Below are 17,033 nucleotides of genomic sequence, written 5' to 3'. Positions count from 1 at the left end.
ATGGCTACTAGCCCCGAGGGTGGGTACACCCTCTTTGTGCCTCCTCCCAAGGGGAGGGGGGTCACAGTCCTAACCCTATTGGGGGAATCCTCCATCTGCAAGATGGAGGATTTCTAAAAGTTAGAGTCACCTCAGCTCAGGACACCTTAGGGGCTGTCCTGACTGGCCAGTGACTCCTCCTTGTTGCTTTCTTTGTTCCCTCCAGCCTTGCCGCCAAAAGTGGGGGCCGTGGCCGGAGGGGGCGGGCAACTCCACTAAGCTGGAGTGCCCTGCTGGGCTGTGACAAAGGGGTGAGCCTTTGAGGCTCACCGCCAGGTGTTACAGCTCCTGCCTGGGGGAGGTGTTAGCATCTCCACCCAGTGCAGGCTTTGTTACTGGCCTCAGAGTGACAAAGGCACTCTCCCCATGGGGCCAGCAACATGTCTCTAGTGTGGCAGGCTGCTGGAACTAGTCAGCCTACACAGACAGTCGGTTAAGTTTCAGGGGGCACCTCTAAGGTGCCCTCTGGGGTGTATTTTGCAATAAAATGTACACTGGCATCAGTGTGCATTTATTGTGCTGAGAAGTTTGATACCAAACTTCCCAGTTTTCAGTGTAGCCATTATGGTGCTGTGGAGTTCGTGTTTGACAAACTCCCAGACCATATACTCTTATGGCTACCCTGCACTTACAATGTCTAAGGTTTTGTTTAGACACTGTAGGGGTACCATGCTCATGCACTGGTACCCTCACCTATGGTATAGTGCACCCTGCCTTAGGGCTGTAAGGCCTGCTAGAGGGGTGACTGACCTATACTTGCATAGGCAGTGAGAGGCTGGCATGGCACCCTGAGGGGAGTGCCATGTCGACTTACTCGTTTTGTTCTCACTAGCACACACAAGCTGGCAAGCAGTGTGTCTGTGCTGAGTGAGAGGTCTCCAGGGTGGCATAAGACATGGTGCAGCCCTTAGAGACCTTCCTTGGCATCAGGGCCCTTGGTACTAGAAGTACCAGTTACAAGGGACGTATCTGGATGCCAGGGTCTGCCAATTGTGTATACAAAAGTACAGGTTAGGGAAAGAACACTGGTGCTGGGGCCTGGTTAGCAGGCCTCAGCACACTTTCAATTGTAAACATAGCATCAGCAAAGGCAAAAAGTCAGGGGGCAACCATGCCAAGGAGGCATTTCCTTACACCCGTTGAGAAGGACTCGTCTGTGCAAATTATTTATTACAATTCCATGCATTGTTATTAACTTCACATGCCTTGTTAAATGGAATACCAATACAATACTTAGTTGTATCAATGTATAATCTTATTCTGTGCATACTTGGCACTTCTTCAGCTGCATATCCGCACATTAAGAAAATGTATTTCTTACAGGGCACCTAAACTCGGTGACATTATTCCTTCAAGTTTCAGTGGCCTTCTCAAACCATTGCCATTTTTGGGGGATGTTGGCTGACAGGCTATTCCAGGATCTGGCATTGATAAACATATTGACCTCATTACCCCAGTTTTTCCAAACCAAATTTCTTCCATTATCATCATAGAAGTTTGTGCACATACCTTTTTGTAAGCAACTTCTACATGTTCTAAGCTGGAACAGGTTGTCCAGCTTTTAAATTTCTCCTTGGCATCTCGTAGCAGGTTCTGCATTGAATTTTCCAGAGAAATCAGGATGCTGGAGTATGTTGCCAATGGGTTTGCAGTTGGGGCAGTTACACACTGGTTATTCTGGTCATGCAACACAGTGTAGCACTGATCAAGGCAGTATTCTGGTATCTGTACGGAATGAGGATAAAGTAAACACTGAGCCCCAAGTATAGAAGGTAAACATCATAAATGAGTATGAGATAGTGGTGTATGCAGATGATATTATTGATGATGTATTGTTTATTTACAAAGCAAGATACTCTGCGATTTGTCTGTTTCATCCTTTATCGCGGGTGCATTGCCTTGGATCTTGGAGTGGATACATAAGGCAATCAGTTGTATATATGTAGGAGAACCCCTCAGTTCTTTCTAACGGTTGGTTTTTTCTTAGGTCTGTTGTAGCCGCTGCTACACATACATCTTCTTAGCTCACTTTTTTATGCCAAAGGTTACTGGATTGTTCTTTTTATTTGAACACATTATCCTTATCACTTGGGAGTGCATAAATCTCTCTAAAACTGCTTGCATGGATCCCTTGACTGATTTTTCTTTAGTGATGGGAGGTTTTTGAGTTAGGGCTACCTACCACCAAATCACCAGGCCTTGAAATATTGTAACATACATAAGAGTTTAGAAAGTTGAACTTTCTTGGTTATAAAATCTGATAATCACGACAAGGATATCTGAGGGATAGCAAGATTAATCCAAATAAAATAAGCTTCTCTTTATCCAAATGTGATCCACTTCTGGGATGCAGCAAATAAATAATGGAAAGTTATGGTTAGAAGACTGACTTTCAGTGGCTGATTCAAAAATATTTCTAATTATTTATGAGCAAATTACAGTATTACCGCAAATAGAGATTCCAGTAATTTGAGTAATTGTAAGGCACAGGATAGGGCTAGTTCTTAAAACTGTAACACGTAATCTCATATGTTTCCATTGGAATTGACTCAGTCCCTCTTTCCCCTCAGCATCCCTTTATCAATTGTAAACTGCACATTGATGTTAGGACTGGTGATCTTTAACATAATAGGCTTTGTAAGAGGGTTCACCTTTATTTCTAGGTCTCTGATTTGTACATAATGCTTCTCTGCGATCTGCTTGGGAATATGGATGTTTGTTTTGACCTTTATAATGGCGATTACTGATATACATTAGACGAGGCCTCCAGTAGAGAGATCACATTCATATTTCAATCTATCATTAATAAGTCAAACAATGGAGTAAACCAAGGGTTTTGTTAGACACTTCCCAACAACGTATTTTTATGGGACGGTATCCCTGCCAGGCTTAAAGGGGGAATAAAGTCTCAAGTTAAAAAATGATGGGGGACCTGGGCTTTATTTTTAACCATTAACTCATCCTGAATCTATTAAACCTATTAAGTGGTATGCGATGGAGACGTTTATACCAGTCTGTCCCCTTAGACATCTGAAATCATTGTTCTATCATGATCACATGACTTTGATGCTTTCACAGCAAACAGAAGGCAAGGGAAGGGATGCCTTTGTGAAATGACATCCACATTCCTTAATGGCCATATGTGAGTATAATTCTTGACTCTGATATCAAGAGTCTAATCCAAAAACTCTGGCTGCCTCCAGCTATATATATTGGCTCCAGATAGTCTATGAACTGTCAACCCTGCTTTAACAGTTTTTTAAATTTTTCATAAATAATATTCATCATTTTAGATATTAAGCATTGAAATTATTCCCTGGTCAATCTTTATTATGTTACTCTCACTGATCATGTATCTATGTCAACGTTAACATATCTATATTTTGGATAAAATGTTCCATTATTGTTATTATTGATCTACCGAATGTGACTATACATGGCAAAATATGTTTACCGCCAAAAAAACAACTTATGAGATGTGTAACTGCAAGTCCAAACCTACAACCAATTCAAAGGCGCCTTTTTTCTAAGATATCTGCCGATTTCTGAATAGGTAAAATCTGCTCTTTGCCATACTGTTTATACCTGGAATAGTCTTGTGCACTCGGCTATCATGTGTGCCAAGCCTTGAGTAGCAGCCAGGTTTTCACTTAGATCTCTTTGGTCTGGTTTGCCAAGGCTGTACTTCCGCTGACTGGACCTGCATAAAAATGACATAGATTCAGATGTATAATTTCACACGTTAAGTTTAAAACTTTCAAATAAAAAATTAATGGAAATTTCGTTGTAGGCACAGTAGAAGCAGCAATTCCAAATGTCATTGCAGTAAAACTGTTCGTAAAAAAAATGAAAAAGAGCACAATAAAAACTGCAAAATCACTATCGGCAAGTTCGGTGCCTGTCCTCTCTAAATATGTAATTGACATCCTCGTAGAACATTCCACATGTGGCCAGACCTTTGCCTCTACCGTCAGGTTCAGCAAGGTGCATAGGTCCTTTTACCAGAAATGGTACAGGAGCAGCTGCTCAATGTGAGGTGTCTGGCCCTTGTCCTGTGGAGTAGTTTTTGAAAGAGCAGCTTAGAAGGGCTTGAATGCCATCTGTATCGTGTTAGGGAGGCTGGCCATGTCGGTAGAGGCAACGCAATGCCACCGAATATTTTTCAAAGTACTCTGCAGGAAAGAAGAAGAGAGGATGCTGGGACTTGTCTAGGAGGGGCAGAGCATACAGGTAGAAGTATCAAACCATGAGAATGGGTGAGTGTTCTTGGTTCTTTATAAATTGTGAGGAGCTGCAAATGGATGAGCCTCCGTGAAGGTTTCTGTCCTCAACAGGCTTATAATTTACAGGATGACATTTTCAGATTTATCAACGCTTTGCACCACTGCACAGTGATGCAAAAATGCATTGTTTATCAAGTATTTACTTTCCAGCAGTTTAATTTCTTTTGTGCTGGAAAGTAGCCCAAAAAGTAAAGCAAATTATCCTTTATACTACTTTGTGTCAAGGTGTCGTCCCGTGGGTGGTATATTGGCATTCCCATGCTACCACCCATGCTTTTTGATGCAAAGCCATCTCTGCTAGAATTAGCAGACCGAGCCGGGTACTCAAATAAAACATCTCCTTGAGGCAGGCAATAACAAGGAGAAACATTTTTGTTTATCCGAACTTTTCTCATATTGCACACTTCCAATGTATTAAAAGTTTGATGAGAGAGAATATTTTGTAATGGAAAGGTACCCTTTAGGTAAAAAACATATGCTAGACATGCTGCACACGGATTTTCATTATTTTGTCAAAGTGTGTGAATGGCACTATGTAGCCTCTTAGTGTACCAGCACTGGGTAAGAGAGCAGCAGCACCATATCTACTAGTAGATATGGCTCTGTGAAGCTGTCTTCACCTAGTGCAAATGAAAAACTTTGGTTGCTGCGTGGCGCTACTTTTCAATATATCTGCAAAAATGTGCTACATGCGTTTGTGCTCTTAGTAATTTGAGCGATTACTTTTGTAACACATGCAAGTAGAAAAAGGAAGCACTCATGTTTATATTTAACAGTGTCTAACACTAACAAGCTTATATTGCGCAATATGCCCAGTCATTGATCCCCAGTGTAGGACCTTCATTCTGCAATATCCCAATTGATAAGATACATATTTAGTAACGCCTCATACCACACGTCCCATGTTTCTAAGCACTGCATATAACAAATGTTACTATTGCTCAATTTAATGTTATTCATTTTATCACCCTCAGAAGATTGGAAGGCAGAATATGCCTTGCTCGGCATTACCTTTGAACATTTAAATCGCTGGAGATGTCAACTGACTTATGGTCTTGCAGGCTAAACTCAAATATGGCCTGCATGAGCAACTGTTTTCTTTCACTATTTCCCAATTGTTCGGAAAATATCTGAAAACACACTCCTATTAAATTTTCACAATGTAGTGTTATTTTTAAGTACATACATTTCCTTATATCGTGTTTTTGTATTTTGTTAACGTATAGAACTGGGTATGTCAATCTCTTTCCCTCATGAATATGCTGAGACACACATCTCCTTGACGTGTTTCTGATCTTTACTTAAGGCAACAATCGAATTAGAACATTTAGTTCTTTTTTAGGTCTTGCCTGCAACAACATCACGTGCACTGTAGGAGCTCTCGCTAGTGGGAGGGGCTTGCAGCCTACCCATTACTCAACATTCATTGGCTTCATTGTCTCTTTTATTTGCTGCCTTTCAGTTGGCCACCACGTGCTGGCTTCACTTCCACTTATTTCGGCTGGAACATGGACCATGTTCTGATTACATCAGCTTGATCTCCTTCCACTGATGAGCTGTGATTCAGGCACTGCTTTTATTTTCCCTTCTTCCCTGTCCTCCTTGTACTTCTTGTCATTTGTGGCTTTGTTTTACTATGCCACACAGACTTCAAAGAAGCCTTTTTTCTCCTTAAAATAGGTGTTTATTTTGGCAACAGATGTTATCATCTTTTTGATTGTGACAACATGTTATCTGCTTCGAAATGTATTTTCACTAAGGCATGGCCAAAGGTGCATTTGCTTTCTTTATGTGTAGTTTTTTTTTGTCCAAGTCATATTTTGTTGTTTTACACATGGCGAGATTAACTGACTTGGTCATACTCACAGATGTGTTGTGCCGAAACCTAACAAGCTTAGGCAAAACCAATAGGTACATCCTCTGAGAATATTATCTCTGCCGTAGCCTTTTGTTCATGCTGTACAGAGGCATTTGCTGACTTCAGCAATGATTTGTCACCATGCTGTATAGCGGTGTGGCTGCTGTGCAGCATGGTTAAAAATAATAATCAAAAATAAGAACTTTGATGCATCCAGCACTTTTTAAAATTAGTTCAAGCCACACTGCAAAACATCTGTGCTGTGGTACAGCATGGCTACAAAACATTGCCAAGCCAACATCTCTCATAGGCGACACCTACAGGCTTTGCCAGTGCTTGTTTTATTTTAGTTTGTGTTCAAGCCATGTCACTTCTACCCTATGAGCTGTCATGGAGGGCAGCAAGATACTGTGCCACTTAGGCCTGTACTGTACCTGTTGTCTGTAGGATCACACAAAGGTTTTGGAATAAATTGGTTTCAAGAATGGGTGGTTTTTCTACAAAAAATACTATATGCCTAATAAACTTGCAATGCATCAAATATAGGATTTCAATATTTGCGCACATGTATTTTCCAAGGTGCAAAGCATTTCAAATGTCTGCTAAACATGGATCCCTACTTTTGCAGCAGAGAACATCGATGTAACATGGCCACTTGCAATTATGATACAGGTCGCCTTTAGTCGCTTCATGGGCCAGCGTGGTTGGGCCCATCATGGTTGTGCCCAAGTTCTCGTGCGGTGCGAGACTAAGTGCTCCATCCACAGTCCCATGCGATATGATGCATCATGACGTCATTAGGGTGGGCATCACAAAAGGGGCTTAAAAACACCATAGGGTCTGGAAGCCGCCTCTTTGTTCTTCAGCCACCTATTTCAATAGATGGAGGATACAGACACATTTCTGAGGCGGCTGGCAGCTACTATTTTTCTGAAACAAAAAGGAGGCTAACCATAGGCGGGGTTAGGTGTATATAAAGGCTCTGCTACCTGGAAACAAATGCAGCATGGTGGCGATCTCCAGGTAAGTGCTTATGCAGAGGGCAAATCTCCAGGAATTTCTTTGCTCTCTGGTAGACATTTTTCCAGAAAAGAAGGGGGCATACCTGACAAATTTGACTATTTTGCTGGTTAGCCCCTGTGATGGGGTAATGAGTATCTGCGCCTGGAGAGGGGACTGACCTGCTGGTGGTCCTGGACCTTTCAGCCCTACACCTTGGGTTTGCTTATTGACAGGGACTTCGCTTAGAGGCTGGTCAAGCTACAGGTGCCCTGGCAAGACGGTGCATTATGCAGTTCCCTGGTGTTATGTGCATTTGTATTAATTTGTATGACATTTTTCATCCCTCACCTAGCCAGGAGGGGAACGTGTTCAAGTGAAAGTTGATGGCATTATTTGCCTCTGATTCTTGGTAGAGAACAGAAATTGTTGACACGGAGTGCCTGCCCCTGTTGGGGATGTAATTGACCTTTGTATTATCATGTAACTGGACGGAGTTGAACCTCAATATTGATCTGTGTGACAAAGTCATGGCAGAATGTATTTTGTCTTACATATTTGTAAGTGTCACTTGATGTATAATCTGTGTGATGCATTTACTTGCTTTACATGTTGCTGATGTATGCAACTGCTTCCCACTCCTAGGTTGAAATTTAATGGATTAAAGAGCTACGTCTTGGTAGAACACACACCTGGGGGTCTGCATCCTCTTCCTGTTATGGAATGGGAGGGAAGGGTGAGCTTCATGGGTTTCGTCGCCGCAGGGTGGAGATAGCGATGGGCATGTTGTGAGCACACTATGACACAATCTCACTAGACCTTGGTGTCTCCTCTCAACTGTAAGCTTTGGAATACTATGAAGAAGTTAAGGGCTTAGTACCTTTTATGCAGACACACTCCTGCTGTCAGACAGGGTAGGCATACTAAAGAAAAACGCATTTATATAAAAAGATTTCTAAGATTCTGCCATTTGGTAGCAATACTGTGCCTCACACGAAAATTAAAACGTGTTCTTCAGTGGTCCTTTGTGCTGCTTATACAGTGCGTTATCTTTTAAGCTATTAGACGCATATCTATGACATCATTGGGTCTATCTATGAACATTCCAACCCTACATTACTTAGATGCTAGGAACGCTTAACTTTAGTCCTTGGAGTCAATTTCCCGACATAATGTGTCCCTTTGAAGTCTGACTCCTAAAGTAAAAGATTAATAACTATTTATCTGGACTGGCAATCAGAGCAGGCGCCCTAAAAGAAAACAAAAGATAAATGGAAAAAATAAACACTTTCTCTTATTGTGACTCTTTCATGCTCTGATGCAGAGTTGTGATAGAAGGTAGAGAACAGGAGCACTGCAGCTGCTCAGCCCTGCATTGGGTGAATTCATCCTGGCTAATGAATTGCAGCTGAAAGCCCATCCGTCTTTGTCGAGCCTTCCCCCGACTTCTTTCACCTCATGTGGCCCTGCAGAGGGAGAGGCTGACACACTCGTGTTTGCTTGACCCTTGTTGTGAAATAGTTCTATTGGAAAGGCTACAAAGCTTGCTTTACATGGTGTCGTGACTGTTTCACGTTGACATGCATGCCTTCAAATCGTTGACGCCGTGTGAATACGCCGGCCCACATTTGTACTTTTTTTAGCGCCGCATTTGCGCCGCATTTTGACGCAAAAGCGGCCCAAACGTACAAAATACAAGCGTATTTTGTAAGTTTGCGCCGCTTTTGCGTCAAAAAGTGCCGCAAATGCGGCGCTAAAAAAGTATAAATATGGGCCACAGTGTCTTGACATGGCGACGTAGCCCAGCCACGTGCTCTAAAATGTATTAGTCTACAGTGCTGGAGAAAGATAAAAAGAAATCTCTCTTTTCTGACAGTTCCACTATTACTAACAGGAAAATTCAGCCGCCCTCCACCATCTCTCTGTCCTCCCTCCCGTCCAACCGACACCTCTGATTACGCAACGTTGTAAGACTTTATGTTTTTGCACCACCCACAGTCAACATCCAGAGTCAGACTGGGCAAGAAAGTAGGCGCGGGTACCAAAATAAAAGTGCCCCAGTTAGCGAATTAGTTAGCTAAGAAAGTGGCCCATGTTTGCATATTGGGGCAGTTTTGAACTTTTAAAGACCCGCTGTTTAAGTGTTTTGCAAGAGATAGAAGGCTCCTTGCATCTGAGCTTGGTTGTACAGTGTTTGTTTTAATATCAGGGAAATCAACAGCAAAAACTGGCCCACAAAAATCCCCAAAACGGCCTCATAGGCACTGCCTCTTCCCTACAAGCCACTCCGACCAACCTTGCCAACACCTTACCACAGGATGGAATTCTAGGTCTTTTTTGGGTCTAACATGGCCACAATACCCACATTCTTCTTCTGTGTCCAAAATATGTAGTGCTGTTTCTGCAGGCACTTGTTTAACATTAGCTACCCCAGTGCTCACCGTGTCCGTGCCAGGCAACTCCTCGCCTCCTAGTACCACCCTGTCCAGCGGCCTCAAATGAGGCAAAAGATCTGCTATGTTTCAGTGGGATAGTGTCATGCCTGTTTTGTGTGTATGTTAAGTACTCTTGTTTAAGTACTGTGTGTTGGTGATGAATCAAGAAAGGATGTTTACTAGCTCATAAAGGCAGGGCTCAAAATGCCAAAGGGTAATAGGAACATGATCAGTGTTGCACACAACATGATGGAGCACCCCTGTAGAATGTGGTGAGGGGCCATGGAGGTCTCCCATGTCTCACAGATATGTATTGGTCTTGGGCTCAGTGGGGCTTCCCGTACCCAGTGGCTGCAGGAGCCTGTTTTATACCCCGAGAATGACAAATGAGGGTTGTTTTGCTTGTATTGCGGCATTGGCTCGTCACCTGTGATGGCGGCTCCTCTTACGGCTTGTACGTGCACTGCGTGCATGCCTGGTTTCCTAAAACTTCTTAGTTGGTTGAATGCCCACTTCAGAGAGATGTGTGTAACCTGTAGATCATTGCTGTCCTAAGTCAGACTGGTTCAGCCATTCATCTTGATGTATTGAATAAAATCAGCAGCACATAGATCTGCAATAGCATATTCCTACCACCTATGCTCCTAGACATAACTTAGCTGTGAAGGTGCTGTACATATGGGGGATATGTAATAGTGGTTTAAATGTGCTGGAAATAGTAGTAGAGTCTCGGCCAAAAGGGGAAATGGCTAGACCACAAAAACACACACTGAAATAATGCTTTCAATCTCGAGTAACCAGAGTCATTAAAATGACGAATCTAGTTTCACACACGTACCTGGAGGATGAAGAACTTTCCCTCCTTAATGTATTGAGGTGAAAGAGTGATGGAGCCAAGCAAACAGCAATGTTGGTGGGAGTCATCTGGTTTTCTTCGACGCATGCAACCACATCCCGGAGGAAGACGAGGAGGGTCATGAGAGCCTCTCGGTTTTCATCTGGCAACAGAAGGATGGCCGCCTGGACTGCATGGAATTGTTGGTCTTTTGGCATATCTGAAAACAAAGAACAATGGAATCGTTCTGTCATTTTGTAAATTTCAGTAATAATGGTAACAAGGAACAACTTTGTATCTCGATTAAATATCGGGCCCATCGTTTGTGTCTGTACTGTCGGCAATGTGCACTCTTTAAAAACACAAGAGAAGTCGCCAGACAGAAGCAAGACAGAACAAATTATGTTCCAACATTAACAAAAGATAAAACTGTTTAACGATCAGATTTCTTGCTACATCCCACAAGAATGCCCACACACAGCAATGGTTACCACATGCTCGCCCAGCTGCAGGGCTATCAGAGTATTCGAGCTCTTATTGCACAGAGCTGTCTAGCTGGCTGCACCACAAACGCGGACCAAAGAAGATCTTCATGACGGTGGAATTCCACATGAGATCCCCTTGTGCTTTAATGCAGTCAGTCACAAGAGACTGATAAGTACCTCAAAACTATGAAAACTATATTTTCACATACTTTCACCAGCCTAAAAATGTTACTGGGGTTGGTACATACTTGTCTCTACTGGCCAAGCGATGAATTGGTAACTTGAAGGGAAAATGTGTTAAGAAGCCACATTTATTTCTCAGATCCGTACCCAATTCAGTACCCATTCTCTGAGGTGTTTTTTTTTTAGCAATGTTTGCAAATGGCATACGTTATTACATATTGTCAGTGCTTTAAATGGACCGGTACTGTCCGGTACTGAGTACCGGTACTTTTTTATTTTGAGAGAGAGAGTACCGGCACATCTCAAGAAAAACGTAATACTTTGAATTGGAGAGTACCGGCACTTCTCAGAAACAAGCAGGTACTCTGGCACAGAGTACCTGCACTTTATTTTTTCCATTTCAAGCACTGCATATTGTTATCTTCTACTTAACAGATAAAAGCTGGAAAGTTCGAAATTATACATTTTCTTCACGTGCTCTAGAATCGTATACAAGTCCGCCATCGTGGCCCGTTTTCTACATTTCCATAACAAATGATTCCTTTGACTTGCATTTTACTCTAGAATTTAAAATGAAGACTAATGCTTCCTTAGACTATCAATAACAAACTTTAAGGTTTTTAATTTTTATTTGGGCTGAAAAAATAAATGTGTGGCATCCATCGATATGCTATGTGGATGGGCCACATAAAAGCTAAAACACTCATTAATTTTTATGAACCATTTTGGTGCAAATGTACGCTGTGGTTTGAGCCTTTCACTACTAGTTACACAAGTCTCATAGAAACTTCAAACGGTGTTCATTTAATGTTAAAAAGTAAAATATAATTGACTGCCTCTGCCAGGTCTTTGTGTATGTGTGGTTAGACCTTTTCTGAGCGTTCATAAGCCCCCTTCTCGAAAGCCACAATGGACTTGGCTCATCTGCACATTTGTAAGTTAATTGCCTTGTGCCTGAATGTAAAGGCTAAGAAAGACAGGCTGAGAATTTTTTTTAACCCTCTTGAATATATATATATGTTCGATGGCATGTGTAACTGCAGATACACATGCTGTGCACAGTCCGCCATCTGGTGTTGGGCTCTGAGTGTTACAAGTTGTTTTTCTTCGAAGAAGTCTTTTCTAGTCACAAGACCGAGGGACTCCTCCATTTCGACTCCATTGCGCATGGGCGTCGACTCCATCTTTGATTGTTTTTTTTCCGCCATCGGGTTCGGACGTGTTCATTTTTCGCTCTGTGTTTCGGGTCGGAAAGTTAGTTAGAATCTCGGAAAAAATCGTCGGTATTGTTTGCGTTCGGTATCGGGTTAGTTAGAACAAATCGGCACCGAATTTTGAAGAGCTCCGGTGGCCCTTTGGGTTTTTTTCGATCCCCCGTCGGGGCCTGGTCGGCCCGGCCACGTGCGACTTCAAGGCTGATGGAACGGACCCCATTCCGCTTCTGCCCAAAATGCCATAACAAGTATCCATATACGGATCAGCATCTGATCTGTAACTTGTGCTTGTCCCCCGAGCACAAGGAGGATACTTGTGAAGCCTGTCGAGCGTTTCGGTCGAGGAAGACGCTGAGAGACCGAAGAGCCAGGAGACTACAAATGGCGTCCACGCCGACAGGTCAAGAACGTTTTGAGGAGGAAGAAGAAGCTTTCTCCATCCGCGACAACTCCTCCACTGATGCACTCACCAGCTCATACTACAATGAGTCAGGATGATCCCGATGCATGGGACCTTTACGATGCTCCAGTGTCTGACAACAGCCCAGACTCCTATCCCACAAAACCGTCACCACCTGAGGACAGTACATCCTACACACAGGTGGTCGCAAGGGCAGCTGAATTTCACAACGTCACCTTACATTCTGAACCAATTGAGGATGACTTTCTGTTTAACACCCTATCCTCCACCCATAGCCAGTACCAAAGCCTTCCCATGCTCCCAGGAATGCTAAGACATAAAAAACAAATATTTCAGGATCCAGTTAAAGGCAGAGCCATAACTCCAAGGGTGGAGAAAAAGTACAAGCCACTGCCAACAGATCCAATCTATATTACAACACAACTAACACCAGACTCAGTAGTTCTCGGGGCAGCTCGTAAGAGAGCCAACTCTCATACCTCAGGAGACGCACCACCTCCAGACAAAGAGAGCCGCAAATTTGATGCTGCAGGAAAAAGGGTTGCAGCACAAGCAGCAAATCAATGGCGTATTGACAATTCACAGGCACTTTTGGCAAGATACGACAGAGCTCATTGGGATGAAATGCAACATTTCATCGAACACTTACCCAAGGAGTTCCAAAAAAGAGCGCAGCAGGTGGTAGAAGAGGGACAAAGTATCTCAAATAATCAGATACGGTCTTCCATGGATGCAGCAGATACAGCTTCAAGGACAATATACACTGCAATCACGATACGAAGGCACGCATGGCTGCGCACTTCAGGGTTCAAACTGGAAATCCAACAAGCTGTGCTCAATATGCCATTTAATGAACAGCAATTGTTTGGGCCGGAGGTAGACACTGCCATTGAGAAACTCAAAAAAGACACAGATACAGCCAAAGCCATGGGCGCACTCTACTCCCCGCAGAGCAGAGGCACATTTCGAAAAACACCTTTTAGGGGAGGGTTTCGAGGTCAACCTACAGAAACCACAACCTCACAAACAAGGCCTACTTACCAGGGTCAATATCAGAGGGGAGGTTTTCGGGGACAATATAGAGGGGGCCAATTCCCAAGAAATCGAGGAAAATTCCAAGGCCCCAAAACTCCTCAAAATAAACAGTGACTCACAAGTCACACAACCCCATCACATAACACCTGTGGGGGGGAAGACTAAGCCAATTTTACAAACTTTGGGAGGAAATAACAACAGACACTTGGGTCTTAGCAATTATCCAGCATGGTTATTGCATAGAATTTCTCCAATTCCCTCCAAACGTCCCACCGAAAACACACAATATGTCAAAACAGCATATAGATCTTCTAGGACTAGATGTTCAAGCATTGCTACAAAAGGATGCAATAGAATTAGTACCAAGTCTACAAAAAAACACAGGAGTTTACTCACTGTACTTTCTAATACCCAAAAAGGACAAAACTCTGAGACCAATACTAGATCTCAGAACACTAAATACCTACATCAAATCAGACCACTTTCACATGGTCACGTTACAAGACGTAATCCCACTGCTCAAACAGCAAGATTACATGACAACATTAGACCTAAAAGATGCGTATTTCCATATGCCAATACATCCTTCACACAGGAAATACCTAAGGTTCGTATTCCAAGGAATACATTACCAATTCAAAGTGTTGCCATTCGGAATAACAACTGCGCCAAGAGTTTTTACAAAATGCCTGGCAGTAGTAGCTGCACATATCAGAAGGCAGCAAATACATGTGTTCCCGTACTTAGACGACTGGTTAATCAAAACCAACACGCTAAGACAATGTTCACAGCACACAAACTACGTCATACAGACCCTTCACAGGCTAGGTTTCTCCATCAACTACGCAAAGTCACACCTTTTGCCGTGTCAAATACAGCAATACTTAGGAGCGACAATCAACACAGCAAAAGGGATTGCCACTCCAAGTCCACAAAGGGTTCAAACATTTCACAAGGTAATACAGGCCATGTATCCAACACAAAAGATACAAGTCAAAATGGTAATGAAACTCCTAGGCATGATGTCTTCATGCATAGCCATTGTCCCAAACGCAAGATTGCACATGCGGCCCTTACAACAGTGCCTAGCATCACAATGGTCACAAGCACAGGGTCAACTTCTAGATCTGGTGTTGATAGACCGCCAAACATACATCTCGCTTCTATGGTGGAACAGTACAAATTTAAACCGAGGGCGGCCTTTCCAAGACCCAGTGCCACAATACGTCATAACGACGGATGCTTCCATGACAGGGTGGGGAGCACCCCTCAATCAACACAGCATCCAAGGACAATGGGACATACATCAGAGGCAGTTTCACATAAATCACTTAGAACTGTTAGCAGTATTTCTAGCGCTGAAAGCATTTCAACCCATAATAACGCAAAAATACATTCTTGTCAAAACAGACAACATGACAACAATGTATTATCTAAACAAACAAGGAGGGACACACTCGACACAGTTGTGCCTCCTAACACAAAAAATATGGCATTGGGCGATTCACAACCACATTCGCCTAATAGCACAATTTATTCCAGGGATTCAGAACCAGTTGGCAGACAATCTCTCTCGAGATCACCAACAAACCCACGAATGGGAAATTCACCCCCAAATACTAAACAATTACTTTCAAATTTGGGGAACACCTGAAATAGATCTATTTGCAACAAAAGAAAACTCAAAATGCCAAAACTTCGCATCCAGGTACCCACAAGATCAATCCAAAGGCAATGCTCTATGGATGAACTGGTCAGGGATATTTGCGTACGCTTTTCCCCCTCTCCCTCTCCTTCCATATCTAGTAAACAGGTTGAGTCAAAACAAACTCAAACTCATACTAATAGCACCAACATGGGCAAGGCAACCTTGGTACACAACACTACTAGACCTTTCAGTAGTACCTCATGTCAAACTACCCAACAGACCAGATCTGTTAACACAACACAAACAACAGATCAGACATCCAAATCCATCATCGTTGAATCTAGCAATTTGGCTCCTGAAATCCTAGAATTCGGGCACTTAGACCTCACACAGGAATGTATGGAGGTCATAAAACAAGCTAGAAAACCTACCACTAGACACTGCTATGCAAATAAGTGGAAAAGATTTGTTTATTACTGCCATAATAATCAAATTCAACCTTTACACGCATCTGCAAAAGAAATAGTAGGATACTTACTACATTTGCAAAAATCTAACCTAGCTTTCTCTTCCATTAAAATACATCTTACGGCAATTTCTGCTTACCTACAAATTACGCACTCAATTTCATTGTTTAGGATACCAGTCATAAAGGCATTTATGGAAGGCCTAAAGAGAATTATACCACCAAGAACACCACCAGTTCCTTCATGGAACCTCAACATTGTCCTAACACGACTCATGGCTCCACCTTTTGAGCCCATGCACTCTTGTGAAATGCAATACTTAACGTGGAAAGTTGCATTTTTAATTGCCATCACATCTCTAAGAAGAGTGAGTGAAATTCAGGCATTTACCATTCAAGAACCATTTATTCAAATACACAAAAATAAAGTTGTTCTACGGACCAATCCTAACTTTTTACCAAAAGTAATCTCACCGTTCCACCTAAATCAAACGGTAGAATTACCAGTTTTCTTCCCACAGCCAGATTCGGTAGCCGAAAGAGCACTACATACATTAGACATCAAAAGAGCACTAATGTACTACATTGACAGAACAAAACTAATTCGAAAGACAAAACAACTATTTATCGCCTTTCAAAAACCTCATACAGGAAATCCAATTTCAAAACAAGGCATTGCTAGATGGATAGTTAAGTGCATTCAAACCTGCTATCTTAAAGCTAAAAGAGAACTGCCTATTACACCAAAGGCACACTCAACCAGAAAGAAAGGTGCTACCATGGCCTTTCTAGGAAATATTCCAATGAACGAAATATGTAAGGCAGCAACATGGTCTACGCCTCATACATTTACCAAGCACTACTGTGTAGATGTGCTAACTGCACAACAAGCAACAGTAGGTCAAGCTGTATTAAGAACATTATTTCAAACTACTTCAACTCCTACAGGCTGAACCACCGCTTTTGGGGAGATAACTGCTTACTAGTCTATGCACAACATGTGTATCTGCAGCTACACATGCCATTGAACGGAAAATGTCACTTACCCAGTGTACATCTGTTCGTGGCATTAGTCGCTGCAGATTCACATGCGCCCACCCGCCTCCCCGGGAGCCTGTAGCCGTTTAGAAGT

At 42.6% G+C, this 17,033-nt stretch overlaps 1 protein-coding gene across 2 annotated transcripts in view; it reads right to left on the bottom strand.

Moving 5' to 3' along the window:
• The window catches only part of LOC138245616 (rho GTPase-activating protein 7-like), a 685,827-nt gene that overhangs the window by 17,650 nt on the left and 651,144 nt on the right, over positions 1-17,033 (bottom strand). For both annotated transcript variants that reach the window (XM_069199346.1, XM_069199347.1), the window contains exons 9-11: positions 10,453-10,669; positions 3,625-3,739; positions 1,549-1,764 (exon numbers count right to left, since the gene is read on the bottom strand). In XM_069199346.1, the coding sequence (XP_069055447.1) occupies positions 1,549-1,764; positions 3,625-3,739; positions 10,453-10,669 (548 nt within the window). The remainder of the gene's footprint in view (positions 1-1,548; positions 1,765-3,624; positions 3,740-10,452; positions 10,670-17,033) is intronic.

This window comes from Pleurodeles waltl, chromosome 7 (genome assembly GCF_031143425.1).
Source record: "Pleurodeles waltl isolate 20211129_DDA chromosome 7, aPleWal1.hap1.20221129, whole genome shotgun sequence".
NCBI classification, from domain to species: domain Eukaryota; kingdom Metazoa; phylum Chordata; class Amphibia; order Caudata; family Salamandridae; genus Pleurodeles; species Pleurodeles waltl.
This window is presented reverse-complemented; position numbering and strand designations above follow the sequence as displayed.